General features: G+C 42.8%; 1 protein-coding gene across 2 annotated transcripts in view; it reads left to right on the top strand.

Annotated features, from left to right (window-relative positions):
* The window catches only part of LOC100136701 (sodium channel protein type 4 subunit alpha), a 210328-nt gene that overhangs the window by 39643 nt on the left and 154980 nt on the right, over window positions 1-15705 (top strand). Inside the window, exons 4-7 of one of the 2 annotated variants that reach the window (XM_036934870.1) lie at window positions 4536-4625; window positions 6148-6276; window positions 9877-9968; window positions 12597-12839. In XM_036934870.1, coding sequence (XP_036790765.1) covers window positions 4536-4625; window positions 6148-6276; window positions 9877-9968; window positions 12597-12839 — 554 coding nt within the window. Of the gene's footprint in view, window positions 1-4535; window positions 4626-6147; window positions 6277-9876; window positions 9969-12596; window positions 12840-15705 lie in introns of those variants that run through there. The other variant, XM_036934869.1, reaches the window with a different exon arrangement.

The raw sequence follows: 15705 nt of genomic DNA, 5'->3' as shown, positions 1-15705 counted from the left end.
TATGGAATAGACTGGATGGTTACTGGTAGGTTATGGAATAGACTGGATGGTTACTGGTAGGTTATGTGATAGACTGGATGGTTACTGGTAGGTTATGTTATAGACTGGATGGTTACTGGTAGGTTATGTTATAGACTGGATGGTTACTGGTAGGTTATGTAATAGACTGAATGGTTACTGGTAGGTTATGTAATAGACTGGATGGTTACTGGTAGGTTATGTAATAGACTGGATGGTTAATGGTAGGTTATGTAATAGACTGGATGGTTACTGGTAGGTTATGTAATAGACTGGATGGTTAATGGTAGGTTATGTAATAGACTGAATGGTTAATGGTAGGTTATGTAATAGACTGAATGGTTACTGTAAGCTAAGTCAAGTGATGCTGTATATGACAAGCTAACAACACCAGCTTCTTTGCTCAGAGGATTGGGAAAGCCCATATGGAAATGTACTGTAGTGACAATGCTTGACTTGGGCAGGAGCCCACACTGGAACTGAGTACCAGCACTTCAAATGTTAAACTGCTTGTTCCTCTTATAGAATATTAAAAGTATTGTGGCGCTCCTGCACCGAAATATAAGCAGTCACGGAACCCAAAATGAGTACCGGCACCTAGTTCAGTTGAAGTCAAGCACTGTGCAGTGACAAAGGTCATAAGGTATCAGGGTACATGTTTGATTACTAACAAGGGATCAATGAAGTTGTAGCCAGAACACTCTTACTTTAAAGGGGGTACAGCACTACAAAGCTGTGAGTGAAGTCATCAAAGAGAGAAGATAGAATATAGTCTGTAGATTAAGCCGTATGAGACCATAAAGCGGGGAAAAACCTAAGTAAGCATTTCATAAAGGGATGATAATTGAGGCAAAAGCTGCCGCCAAGATATACTTTGACGACTGGCAGTTTGACAGGCCTGTTAGCGCGTAAGAAAACGCCTGTGTACATTACTCTAGCGGTTTATAAACAAACCCTGGGATTCCAGGCCTTAGCAGCTTTTTGGCAGCAGTCTGATTTGTACATAATGCTGAAATTGACTTTCTCATTAATAGTGTGGGAGCTCTGGAATCCTCTGTAGAGCCAGGGTGCTTATCGTTATGGTGACTCATTTGAGTAAAGTGCTGTCTGTGAGTGTGGGAATTGAAACGAGCTGTCGGGATGAGAGAGGTACTTCATAGTAATGCAGTGCTTCCTCAGGCAAAAGGACTATTCCTCAGGCAAAAGGACTATTCCTCAGGCAAAAGGACTATACGGCAGCCATTATTTTGACACTTCTGTTTTGTCAGTAGGTCATTTGATTGTGTAACTAACCAGGGGTTCTAAACCTGGGTCGCCTGTGGCTAGCCCTCTGAGCTGAAGCCTTAGCATGAGGAATCTTCAGGTCTCAGTCAAAGTTATTCATCACCCGAGGGTGTTTCTGAACCACCTGCACTCATAGAAAAAAGGTTCTATCTAGAACCTAAAGTGGTTCTTCGGCTGTCCCCATAGGATAACCCTTTGAAGAACCCTTTTTGGTTCCAGGTAGAACCCTTTCACATACCAAGTAGGACCCTTTCCACAGAGGGCTCTACATGGAACCCAAAAGGGTTCTTCTCCCTGACACCAAAAAGGGTTCTCCTATGGGGACAGCCGAAGAACCCTTTTGGAACCCTTTTTTCTAAGAGTGTATGAATACAAGAAACAATAAGTTTGCAGAAAGTTCTCCCATACGAATAGCCATTTGCTTTTGGCGTAGCTATTAATTAATGCAAATGAGGGACTATTAATGCAAATAGTCCCTCATTGCAAATAGTCCCCCAACTATTAATGCAAATGAGGGACAATTTATTCTATCAAGAAAAGTTTGATAGACATATCAACCAATCAGCATCCAAAAATATAGGCTAAATAGAACATTTGGGACAGGAAATCAACTTTCAAGCCACATAGTTTCCATAAACACCTTCTCAATTCCACCTCACTGGGTGAGTTTAAGTTGCATATTTAATATGTTTTTAAATAAGCGGTTTGGGTTCCTGTTAACACTCTCCACACAGCACAGCAGATGATCTAATCCTGCCTATGAAATGAGAAGGGAGGTGGGAGCGGGATGATAATTCTATCAGCACCATGGTGGCCAGGGCTAACCAACAGCTGAGGTATAATTGTTGGCGTCAATTAGCTTTCGCCCCCCCCCCCCCCCCCCCACCAAACAGTTAGAATATTTGTTTTGTGCTTGCACTTTGCCCAACCTGGTCTCAGGGCAATTCGTAGGATTCGGTACTTAAATCTGTTCCCTCCATTGATGTACATCCATTAATGTACAGTATTATGTTACGTTAGGTTACATTATAAATGGAATAGCGGCCAAACAATATCATACGAATTAGAGGACGTATAGTATCATTCATCTTATCCAGTCTTACAATAGTATACAAATTGGATGATATAACTTAACATACATCTTGGAGAACGCATACAGTGCATTCGGAATGTATTCAGACCCCTTGACTTTTTCCACATTTTGTTACATTACAGCCTTATTCTAACATTTAAAAAATTATCTATTTTCCTCATCACTCTACACACAATCCCCCATAACGACAAAGTGAAAACACATTTTTAGACATTTTTGCAAATGTATTCAAACAAAAAAATATCTTATTTACGTAAGCTTCATCTAACCGTTTGCCATGAGACTCGAAATTGAGTTCAGGTGCATCCTGATTCCATTGATTATCCTTGAGATGTTTCTACAACTTGATTGGAGTCCACTTGTGGTAAATTCAATGGGACATTTGGAAAGGCACACACCTGTCTACATAATGTCCCACAGTTGACAGTGCATATCAGAGCAGAAACCAAGCCATGAGGTTGAAGGAATTGTCCGTAGAGCTCCAAGACAGGAATGTGTTGAGGCACAGATCTTTTTATATATTTATTTAATTGTTTATTTAACCTTTATTTAGCTAGGCAAGTCAGTTAATAACAAATTCTTATGTGCACTGACGGCCTACCCCGGCCAAACCTGGTTCTAGATCTGGGGAAGGGTACCAAATATCTGCAGCATTGAAAGTCCCCAAGAACACAATGACCTCCATCATTATTAAACGGAAGAAGTTTGGAACCACCAAGACTCTTCCTAGAGCTGGCCACCCAGCCCAACTGAGCAATCGGAGGAGAAGGGCCTTGGTCAGGGAGGTGACCAAGAACCCGATAGTCACTCTGACAGAGCTCCAGAGTTCCTCTGTGGAGATGGGAGAACTTTCCAATCAGGCCTTTATGGTAGAGTGGCCAGATGGAAGCCACTCCTCAGGAAAAGGCACATGACAGCCCGTTTGGAGTTTGCCAAAAAGCACCTAAAGGACTCTTAGACCATGAGAATCAAGATACTCTGGTCTGATGAAACCAGGATTGAACACTTTGGCCTGAATGCCAAGCGTCACTTCTGGAGGAATACTGGCATCATTCCTACGGTGAAGCATGGTGGTGGTGGCACCATCCCTACGGTGAAGCATGGTGGTGGCAGCATCATCCTGTTGGGACGTTTTTCAGCAGGAGAAACTCGGAGACTAGCCAGTATCAAGGGAAAGATGAATAGATTAAAGTACAGCGAGATCCTTGATGAAAACCTGCCCCATAGCACTCAGGACCTCAGACTGGGGGACAGGACAAACACCTGGCAAAGCGTTACATCAGGACAACAGCCCTAAGCACATAAACAAAACAATGCACGAGTGGCTTCGGGACAAGTCTCTGAATGTCCTTGAGTGGCCCAGCCAGAGCCTGGACTTGAACCCGGTTGAACATCTCTGGAGAGACCTGAAAATAGCTGTGCAGCAACGCTCCCCATCCGACCTGACAGATCTTGAGAGGATCTGCAGAGAAGAATGGGAGAAACTCCCCAAATGCAGGTGTGCCAAGCTTGTGGCAACATTCCCAAGGAGACTCGAGGCTGTAATCACTGCCAAAGGTGCTTCAACAAAGTACTGAGTAAACGGTCTGAATACTTCTGTAAATGTCATATTTATCCAACTACAACACTGAAAATGTATTTAACAACAATGTTGTTACTGGGGTTATTACAGCTTTAAAACACATGGCGGGTAGCAGGGTAGGCGGGTAGGAGCGTTGGGCCAGTAACCGAAAGGTTGCTTTATTGAATCCCCAAACTGACAAGGTAAAAATATGTTGTTCTTCCCCTGAGCAAGTCAGTTAACCCAATGTTCCCCAGGCACTGAAGACGTGGATGTCGATTAAGGCAGCCCTCCGCCCCTCTCCGATTCAGAGGGGTTAGGTTAAATGCAGAAGACATTTCAGTTCAATGCATTTAGTTGTACAACTGACTAGTTACCCCCCTTTCCCTTTCCCATAACGTGTTAGCAATTTTATTTTGTTCTCTTTACTCTGCTCAATGACGGTGATAATGACAGCAGTCAAACCAAACCTAAATGGGGAACAAGGGCATAATCATTATGTCTTTATATTCAGAATAGTAGTGTTGTGATGTATGTATATGTTGTTATTGAATCACCATTTTCCTTAACCACGTGCACGTTATTCAGTCTGTTCATAATGTGCACTATTTTGACCAACTGTTGCTTCATGGCCATGTCGGAACCAGAGTATTGGGCCAAGTATGTAGAGTAAGTATGCCTTGTCCTCCCATCTTCTCTGTCTCTCAGCATTGACGCTAGCTTCTTCTGTGAATTCTCTCTTGTGTTCTTTCTTTTCTGTTCCCTCAAACCTCTTTGACTGTATTGACCCTCTGTGCCCTATGTGTCCTGATGTAACGCTTTGCCAGGTGTTTGTTGCCTTGCCAACCACAATTAGCAAGTAAGTTCATGATTTTAGTGTACCCAGCTTATTTGCTAATTGCACTCTTGCTATGCTGCATCGGAATGAACAACCATGGGTGACACATACCGTTTATGCCTTCTTAAATTTTCATTAAAGGGATTCATATTCCAACCACTACGATAAACAAACAACTGAAAGCAAAATCAATGATGCAATGGGAATTATCATTCAGATGAAGTTTTATAGAAATGGGATCAGTAGAGTTGGACTTGGGTAAAATATATCTATCTATCTATCTCTCTCTCTATCTATCTATCTATCTATCTATCTATCTATCTATCTATCTATCTATCTATCTATCTATCTATCTATCTATCTATCTATCTATCTATCTATCTATCTATCTATCTATTTATCTATCTCTTCTCTATTCTCAATCATTCAGAGTATAAGTCCATCCCACACTATGGATTTGCTGTTAGGCAGAGGCATCTGTCATATGGACAAGGTGTATTTGACCCACAGACATGTAACCAGTGTAGTGTTAAAGCAACCACCCTGTTTTAAGTCAGAGTCAGCCTGCCAAGTTTACCTTTAATGAAGGCAGCCTTTCAGCAAATGGAATCTACACTGTCAACAACACACTACAAATCAGGCTGTTTATATTCTCACTCAAAAAGGGGCTCATTGGAAAAATCTGTAGCACGAAATGACTCCGAGCCAGTCACAGTCTGTTAACCATTAACCTTACAGGAAGAACTGAGTCAGTAGCTATGACAAAAACTAAAAGGAATATGGCTGTGCACTTCCGCCGAATGCTGCATCCTTCATCCCAGTGTCCTTTGACTCTGAAGAGTGTCTCTCTCTCACTCTCTTTAATTTATTCGATGTTACAATTAAGTGACTAATGTATTGACTTGGACTGATATATACTGTCAATGTAAAGTACAGTTCAATGATTCCCGTCAGTCTGAGCCAAACCAATACATTACAGTGACATCCTGGATTTGAATGCATATTCTTGTCTTGATGACCTGCTTAACTCATCAAGGAGCACTGCTGTCAAAGAGCTTGCTGTCTGTCTCATTCCCTCTGGGCTGACAAGTGCTGTACTGTCCATGTGCTTCTCATTCTTTCTGTCCTGTGTCTCTGTCTCCCTAAATCTGCTACGTGTTTACCTCTCTGTCCATTTCCTTCTTGGTTTCTTTCTTCTTTTTACATTTTATTTTATTAGAACTGCACTTGGAGTTGGGGCAACCATGTGAAGGAAGAAGGGGGGAGGGTTGTCCCTCACCCTAGCTTATGCCATTGCTTGCTAATGTTTTGACCTTTTGTTCTCCCCTTCCCTTACCCCATACACCCACCCAGGTACACTTTCACTGGCATTTACACGTTTGAATCGTTGATAAAGATTCTGGCAAGGGGATTCTGTGTGGGGCCATTTACCTTCCTACGGGACCCTTGGAACTGGCTGGATTTCAGTGTGATTGTCATGGCGTAAGTATCTCTCTTGTTACAGTAGACCTCCCTGTATTTCTCCTGTTACTGTGTGACCCTAAACCTTCCCTCTAACCTGCCCTCTCTTTCCTTTGAACCTGTCCTCTCCTTCCCTCTAACTGTCCCCTCCTTCCTTCTAACCTGTCCTCTCCTTCCCTCTAACCTGTCCTCTCCTTCCTTCTAAACTGTCCTCTCCTTCCCTCTAACCTGTCCTCTCCTTCCCTCTAACCTGTCCTCTCATTCCTTCTAACCTGTCCTCTTATTCCTTCTAACCTGTCCTCTCATTCCTTCTAACCTGTCCTATCCTTCCCTCTAACCTGTCCTCTCCTTCCCTCTAACCTGTCCTCTCATTCCCTCTAACCTGTCCTCTTATTCCTTCTAACCTGTCCTCTCATTCCTTCTAACCTGTCCTCTCATTCCTTCTAACCTGTCCTCTCCTTCCCTCTAACCTGTCCTCTCATTCCTTCTAACCTGTCCTCTCATTCCTTCTAACCTGTCCTCTCCTTCCCTCTAACCTGTCTTCTCCTTCCCTCTAACCTGTCCTCTCCTTCCTTCTAACCTGTCCTCTCCTTCCCTCTAACCTGTCCTCTCATTCCTTCTAACCTGTCCTTTCCTTCCCTCTAACCTGTCCTCTCATTCCTTCTAACCTGTCCTCTCCTTGCCTCTAACCTGTCCTCTCCTTCACTCTAACCTGTCCTCTCCTTCCCTCTAACCTGTCTTCTCATTCCTTCTAACCTGTCCTCTCATTCCTTCTAACCTGTCCTCTCATTCCTTCTAACCTGTCCTCTCCTTCACTCTAACCTGTCCTCTCCTTCCCTCTAACCTGTCCTCTCATTCCTTCTAACCTGTCTTCTCATTCCCTCTAACTTGTCCTCTCATTCCTTCTAACCTGTCCTATCATTCCCTCTAACCTGTCCTCTCATTCCTTCTAACCTGTCCTTTCATTCCTTCTAACCTGTCCTCTCCTTCACTCTAACCTGTCCTCTCCTTCCCTCTAACCTGTCCTCTCATTCCTTCTAACCTGTCTTCTCATTCCCTCTAACCTGTCCTCTCCTTCCCTCTAACCTGTCCTCTCATTCCTTCTAACCTGTCTTCTCATTCCCTCTAACCTGTCCTCTCCTTCCCTCTTACCTGTCCTCTCATTCCCTCTAACCTGTCCTCTCATTCCTTCTAACCTGTCTTCTCATTCCCTCTAACCTGTCCTCTCCTTCCCTCTAACCTGTCCTCTCATTCCCTCTAACCTGTCCTCTCATTCCTTCTAACCTGTCCTCTCATTCCTTCTAACCTGTCCTCTCCTTCACTCTAACCTGTCCTCTCCTTCCCTCTAACCTGTCCTCTCATTCCTTCTAACCTGTCCTCTCATTCCCTCTAACCTGTCCTCTCATTCCTTCTAACCTGAACTCTCAAAGCAATAGAAGCCCTTTTATTCCTTCTCTAATACTCTTTTCACACTATTGAGCTGAGTCAAACTGAGCCGAGCCAAGCTGTACTGTGCTGGCTTGGTTATGCATCCACAATGTTGTAACAGTTGTTGGAACCGTTGTTGTAACAGTTGACGTAACCGTGCTGGAATGAAAAACGTGAAAGGAAAACATCTGAGCCAGCAGAGTACGGTTTGGGTTTGCACAACAGTGTGAAGAGTGTATTTGAGTATTGTATGATATTTATTGTCTGACATGTTATATTCTGACCTCCGTCTATCTCTCCTCTATACTCCTTTGTCAAGTCCCTTTACATTCGACCGGAAAATGTCACTGGAAGTAAAAGTTTGTGGATGCTGTTCTTACTTCCTCTTGTTCTTCAATATTGGAGGAAACTACAGTTCTAGAAAACAACTTGGTTGTTTTAAGTTGATACATCTTTTTGATGCATCCATGTTACTTAATGATTAACTGAAAATCACTAACATCGGGATTAGTTACTGATCCACTTGGAGATTAATTTGAGTTGACAAAGTGCCATACGACTCAGATAAGAGGAATGATCCTCAACTCTGAAGCTTCAATTAATATTTGACCTCAATATTGAGGGCTTCTCTTTATGATTATAAAACAATTATATTTTCCTCAAAATTTGACTGTGACATTTGCATTACTGTATTAGAGGTATATCATACTTCAATCCTATTCAATCCTTTTTTTTGCCAACCGTGGCAGTACAAACTTTTACTTCCAAAATTGTGCAATGCAACCTAAATGAAATGACAAAATGTTATATTTTGCTTTGGTTGTGTGGGTGTAGAAAACACCTTAAGTTGCTTTTTGAATAACGCATTTTCCTCATGACCTTCTACTGTGGATGGTCTAAACACAGTACCTTTTTCTAAGGCAACAATTTTGAACCCCCCCCCCCCCATGAATCCCCCCGTACAGTGATGAAGTGCTGATTTCTCTTTTGGCTTCTACAGTTTTATTTACCTCTCCTTCCAGAGGGCCAGTCGTCCTTGAACTGGAAGCCTCTGTGGGGTCAGATGGATCTTTAGCAGGACAGGAACACATAAGTCACCGACCCTCGCAGCCCTCCTGCTAGTTTCTACGACAGGCTACCTTCCTTCCCGTTGCTGGCTTTATTAAATTCAGACTGATGATCGGAGAAGCAGTTAACCCCCCCACCACGCTGATAAATGTCCACACCCCCAACCCCGTGGGTTCCCATGGAAACAGAGGGATGTCATCCCCCTGTGGGTTGGCAGGTAGCCTTGCGGTTAAGAGCTTTGGGCCAATAACCGTAAGGTCGCTGGTTTGAATCCCAGAGCCGGTAAGGTGGAAAGAATTTCGGTTCTGCCGTTAAGCAAGGCAGTTAACCCCCAATAACGACTGCTCCCAGGGCGCCATGGACGTAGATTAAGGCAACCTCTCTAATTCAGAGCGGTTGTGTTAAATGGGGAAAATACATTTTGCTGTTCTACGAGTAGGCTGGGCCTGGGTCCTCGAGAGAAATAACGTGCCATGTTAGGGAAAGGAACCACTTTGGCACAGAAGACTTGATATACTGTAACTCACATAAGCATTACATGGACTGGCACCATACTGGTTTTTCCCAACATTTTCTGGGCTCTCAGCTGTCTCTTGGTTTGGAGATACACTAACAGCAGTCTTAAAGGTCAAAAGGGTCCCTCTAAATATCTGTTTCTGTCCTGTTCTCCAGGGAAACAACACACTAAGACACAGTGAGCAGTGCTGAGCCTACGGTCATCTTTCCTTTTTTGTGTTTCACCAAATAACTGTAATTTGATCCTGCAGGTTGCTAACCGAGTCTGTTAAAGTAGGCAATCTCCAAGCACTTCGAACATTCAGGGTCCTCAGAGCATTGAAAACTATTTCGGTAATCCCAGGTAAGAGGGAGTCTCCCCTGCTGCTGCAGTGTTACCGAAAAAATGGGTTGCATCTTCTATTGTCCAGTCCACGTACTGTTACTATTCTGTACAAGCCCCTCCCCCGTCTTCCACCTCTCTCCAATCCAAAGCCACTCTCTATGACCCTTGACCTCTAGCCACATTCCCCCCTCTTTTCTCTCCTCCAATCCTGGCCCTTCACCTGTTGTGTTTTGCCTGTCGTTGGTGCTTTGTCATTGTGTCTGCTTGACTTTCGCTTATTGCAGATATGTTACTGAATTTGTGGACCTGGGCAATGTCTCAGCATTACGGACATTCAGAGTCCTACGAGCACTGAAAACTATCTCAGTCATCCCAGGTGAGAAGGGAGTTTCAAACACTAAGACACCACCCACCGCTGGAAGAACTAAACCCCCCGGCTTCGTTCCAATACGTCCTTATTAGCACACTACTTAGGATGAAGCAATGCATTCAAAGTGGCCTGCTAGTGTGGCTATTGGAACAGAGTCCCTTGTCATTTCATTTTTGTTTCTGTTGATTAAAAAACCAGTGAGTGGAAATGCCAGAGGTGTAGGAAATGAGACCTTTGGGTTGGGCAACCTCTGATTCAAAATGGAGGATTCTCACATTTTTAGGTACTCTATAGAATATGTTTGCCTATAGTTTGTTTTCTATTAAGATGTTAAGTTTGTATGTCAGTAATTTATTAAAAATTAAAAATGAAATACATTTAAAAAATCTAGTGGCCATGCACCCATGCTTGCGTCCACCTGCTATATGCAAACACTATGCTATAGACATCAACAAAGTGAATGTAGTCCATGGATAAAGTTTCAGCATGACATCTGGCCTGAAGCCCAAAGATCATGCTACCTTTGGGGTGGCAGGTAGCCTAGTGGCTCTAACCTAGTGGTTAGAGCGTTGGGCTAGTAACCAAAAGGTTGCTGGATAAAATCCCCGAGCTGACAAGGTAAAAATCTGTCGTTCTGCCCCTGAACAAGGCAGGTCCACACACTCACTCTTCCCTGGTAGGCTGTCATTGTAAATACTATTTTGTTCTTAATTAACTGACTTGCCTAGTTAAATTAAGGTTAAACTCAACAGGTCTCATTCACCCTTAGTGTTTAACATCAAACATGCATGGGTATAGTCAAATACCACTTCATATGGTAATAATATCTCAATTCACAACAGACGCTCCCCATTCAGAACGGATCTCTAATCAAGTAGGACTAAATCTTGTTTGGATGAAATAGCTGTACAGTACCCTTAGGAACATATAGTGCAGTATATTTCTGAGCAGGATCCTATATGATTTAGGATCTTAATTTGATCACCTTGTTGTTGGAGGAAATGTCATGCACAGCACGAAACGCAAACTTGTAGTGTATTCATGGTCTATAAATACTTCTAAAGTTTGTAATTTCCACTTTAAAATGTCCGAATTGATTTGATCTAATATAAAATAAATCTACCCCTACAAAAAATGTAATTCATTATAATCCAAACAATAATTCACATTTTCTGTTGCTGCAGGATTATTTTCCTGCTGTGATAAACTGGCTAAATTAAGATCCTACATCTGTAATCCGACAGTACATAACATGTCCACTTGACCTGACCAGGGAAACACCCTCAACCCTACTTTTTACTTTAGCCTAACTAGGGCCTGAAGTTTTTCCTGGTTATGTCACATAGGGATTGCCAGTACCATAGGTACCCAGTATCTACTCTGAAAGGGCTAATTTACATCAGTCATGGCCCAGGTATTCCACCACTACTTCCTGTTGTCTGGTGCTCTTCAGAGACATGGTGCGTCAGGCTCTTCACGGCTGACCTCCTTTGGCCCACGCCGTCTGCTGTAAATGCCAGAGTGGAAGTGATGGCTTAGAGTCTGTCAATTCTTCTTTGTGTTCATACTGTACTGTGCAGCATTCTGACCCTGCCCCAGCTACACTACCTTTAATCCAGTAGGAATCAGGATAGTGAGATAATAGCATAGGCTCAGATGATATATAGTTAGCTAGCAAACAACATGCTAGGAAAGCTTGAAAATGCTTTGGGCACACTCTGAGACAGGGTTAAAATCTAAATATGTTAGTCAGCCAGCCAGCCAGTCAGTAAATTAGTCAGCCGATCAACCAGCCAGCCAGCCAGCTAGCCAGTTAGTTTGTCAGCCAGTCAGCCGCCATAGTCAGCCAGTCAGTTAGTTTGTCAGCCAGTCAACCAGTCAGTTAGTTTGTCAGCCAATCAACCAGTCAGTTAGTTTGTCAGCCAGTCAACCAGTCAGATAGTTTGTCAGCCAGTCAACCAGTCAGATAGTTTGTCAGCCAGCCAGCCAGTTCGTTTTTCAGTCAGTCAGTTGGTTTGTCAGTCAGTCAGTCAGTTATTTAGTTTGTTAGCCAGTCAGCCAGCCAGCCAGCCAAAACTAGTTCAATTAGATGGTTTCACTTATTATTTTGGGAAGTGTCTGTTGTCAATGAGCATACATTGTGAATTTGCTGTGCATTTTTGAAATCTCGAAAAGAAACGCAAGACAATTTTTCTTCCTGCTGTGGTTAGTTTGTTTGCGTTAGATTTATTTTTGTCTTCACTGTGGTGTTGGTGTCTTAAAGTTGTGTTTGGCTTTGTTGCTTTGATGTTCTGAATTTGTTACTGTACAGTATATTTAATCCATGTCATGTTTATGGATAGTGAGTCGTTGTATTGTTCTTAATACAATAGTTGTAATTTGTATAATGTATTATACATAGTAATACACTGTACTTAAGTTACTGTTACTACTATACTGTATGTGATTGTAAAAAGTAACCAGACAAGTAGCTTCCAGAATTTTAAATAATTTTTTCAAAATGTTTTGTTAATAAATGACATATTCACAATAACCATAACTTCACGGAGCTAGCTAGCCAAAGATAATTACCATGTCCATTTCCATGTGTGTGCATGCTGACCTATTGACCTCTGCCCCTGTTTTCCTGGGAAGGCCTGAAGACCATCGTGGGTGCGCTGATCCAGTCAGTGAAGAAGCTGGCGGACGTGATGATCCTAACCGTTTTCTGCCTCAGTGTGTTCGCCCTCATCGGCCTTCAGCTCTTCATGGGTAACCTACGACAGAAGTGCGTACGCAGCACGGCGCACTGCGTCAACAACACCCTCAACACCAACACAACCTTTTTCTGCAACAACCGGACGTGGTCCTCACTAAAAGACTTTATTGCAGACGAAGGTGAGCACTGTGTGTCAGTTAAATGCCTTTTTAATTGATTCATGAATGTATCACTTATTTAAAATGTTGACCCCTATTGAGAGCAAAGATTTGTTATGTTTGAGGAGACTGAAAATAGTCAGCCAGACAGTTAGTTTGTCTGCCAGTCAGTTCATTTGTCTGCCAGTCAGCCAGCCAGTCAGTTAGTTTGTCAGCCAGTCAGCCAACCAGCCATTGTTAGTTTGTCTGCCAGCCAGCCAGTCAGTTACTTTGTCAGCCAGTCAGTTCATTTGTCAGCCAGTCAGTTAATTTGTCAGCCAGTCAGTTACTTTGTCAGCCAGTCAGCCAACCAGCCATTGTTAGTTTGTCTGCCAGCCAGCCAGTCAGTTAGTTTGTCTGCCAGTCAGTTCTTTTGTCAGCCAGTCAGCCAGCCAGTCAGTTACTTTGTCAGCCAGTCAGTTCATTTGTCAGCCAGTCAGCCAGTTAGTTTGTCAGCCAGTCAGCCAACCAGCCATTGTTAGTTTGTCAGCCAGTCAGCCAACCAGCCATTGTTAGTTTGTCTGCCAGTCTGCCAGTCAGTCTGTTTGTCTGCCAGTCAGTTCATTTGTCTGCCAGTCAGCCAGCCAGTCAGTTAGTTTGTCAGCAAGCCAGTCAGCCAGTCAGTCTGTTTGTCAGCCAGTCCGTTAATTTGTCACTATTAGAAGACCTCTCGTCTATTGGAGTTTTCCTGTACTGCATAGTTGAGCTTTGTGCCAAAATGAGAACCCCAACGAATACTCTGCAGTGGGAAGTTATATTTGATATTTGAATATACAGTATATTATATATACAATTGAAGTCAGAAGTTTACATACACTTTAGCCAAATACATTTAAACTCAGTTTTTCACAATTCCTGACATTTAATCCTAGTAAAAATTCCCTGTCTTAGGTCAGTTAGGATCACCACTTTATTTTAAGAATGTGAAATGTCAGAATAATAGTGGAGAGATGTCACGCTCGTCGAAAGGAGTAGACCAAGGCACAGCATGAGTAGAGTTCCACATATTTTTAATAAACCGAAACCGAACAAAATAAAACTAACAAGCACAAACGAACCGTGCCGCTACTGGTGCACACTGGCAACTATCCGTAGACAAGATCCCACGAATACCAATGGGGAAATGGCTACCTAAATATGATCCCCAATCAGAGACAACGATAAACAGCTGCCTCTGATTGGGAACCGTAGCAGGCCACCATAGGAATACAAAAACACCTAGATGACCCACCTTAGTCACTATCACGCCCCAACCAACATAGAGAATAAACAGCTTGCTATGGTCAAGGCGTGACAAGAGAATGATTTCTTTCAGCTTTTATTTCTTTCATCACATTCCCAGTGGGTCAGAAGTTTACATACACTCAATTAGTATTTGTTAGCATTGCCTTGAAATTGTTTAACTTGGGTCAAACGTTTTGTGTAGCCTTCCACAAGCTTCCCACAATAAGTTGGGTGACTTTTTGGCCCATTCCTCCTGACAGAGCTGGTGTAACTGAGTCAGGTTGTCGGCCTCCTTGCTTGCACACACTTTTTCTGTTCTGCCCGCACATTTTCTATAGGATTGAGGTCAGGGCTTTGTGATGACCACTCCAATACCTTGACTTTGTTGTCCTTAAGTCATTTTGCCACAACTTTGGAAGTATGCTTGGGGTCATTGTCCATTTGGAAGACCCATTTGCGACCAAGCTTAACTTCCTGACTGATGTCTTGAGACGTTGCTTCAATATATCAACATAATTTTCCATCTCATGCCATCTATATTGTGAAGTGCACCAGTTCCTCCTGCAGCAAAGCACCCCCACAACATGATGCTGCCACCCCCATGCTTCACGGTTGGGATAGTGTTCTTCAGATTGCAAGCATCCCCCCTTTTCCTCCAAACATACTGTAGCAATGGTCATTATGGCCAAACAGTTCTATTTTTGTTTCATCAGACCAGAGGACATTTCTCCAAAAAGTACGATATTTGTCCCCATATGCAGTTGCAAACTGTAGTCTGGCTTTTTTATTGCGGTTTTTGAGCAGTGGCTTCTTCCTTACTGAGCGGCCTTTCAGGTTATGTCGACATAGGACTCGTTTCACTGTGGATATACTTGTAGATACTTTTCTACCTGTTTCCCCCAGCGTCTTCACAAGGTCCTTTTCTGTTGTTGTGGGATTGATTTTCACTTTTCACACCAAAGTACGTTCATCTCTAGGAGACAGAACGTGTCTCCTTAATGAGTGGTATGACGGCTGCGTGGTCCCATGGTGTTTATACTTGTGTACTATTGTTTGTACAGATGAATGTGGTAACTTCAAGTCTTTGGAAATTGCTCCCAAAGATGAACCAGACTTTTGGAGGTCTACAATTGTTTTTCTGAGGTCTTGGTTGATTTATTTTGAGTTTCCAAGCAAAGAGGCATTGAGTTTGAAGGTAGGCCTTGAAATACAGTGCCTTGCGAAAGTATTCGGCCCCCTTGAACTTTGCGACCATTTGCCACATTTCAGGCTTCAAACATAAAGATATAAAACTGTATTTTTTTGTGAAGAATCAACAACAAGTGGGACACAATCATGAAGTGGAACGACATTTATTGGATATTTCAAACTTTTTTGAACAAATCAAAAACTGAAAAATTGGGCGTGCAAAATTATTCAGCCCCCTTAAGTTAATACTTTGTAGTGCCACCTTTTGCTGCGATTACAGCTGTAAGTCGCTTGGGGTATGTCTCTATCAGTTTTGCACATCGAGAGACTGAAATTTTTTCCCATTCCTCCTTGCAAAACAGCTCGAGCTCAGTGAGGTTGGATGGAGAGCATTTGTGAACAGCAGTTTTCAGTTCTTTCCACAGATTCTCGATTG

Source organism: Oncorhynchus mykiss, chromosome 11 (assembly GCF_013265735.2).
Source record: "Oncorhynchus mykiss isolate Arlee chromosome 11, USDA_OmykA_1.1, whole genome shotgun sequence".
Classification (NCBI taxonomy): Eukaryota; Metazoa; Chordata; class Actinopteri; order Salmoniformes; family Salmonidae; genus Oncorhynchus; species Oncorhynchus mykiss.
The sequence above is the reverse complement of the archived record's forward strand: the minus strand, read 5'-3'. Positions and strand labels throughout refer to the sequence as shown.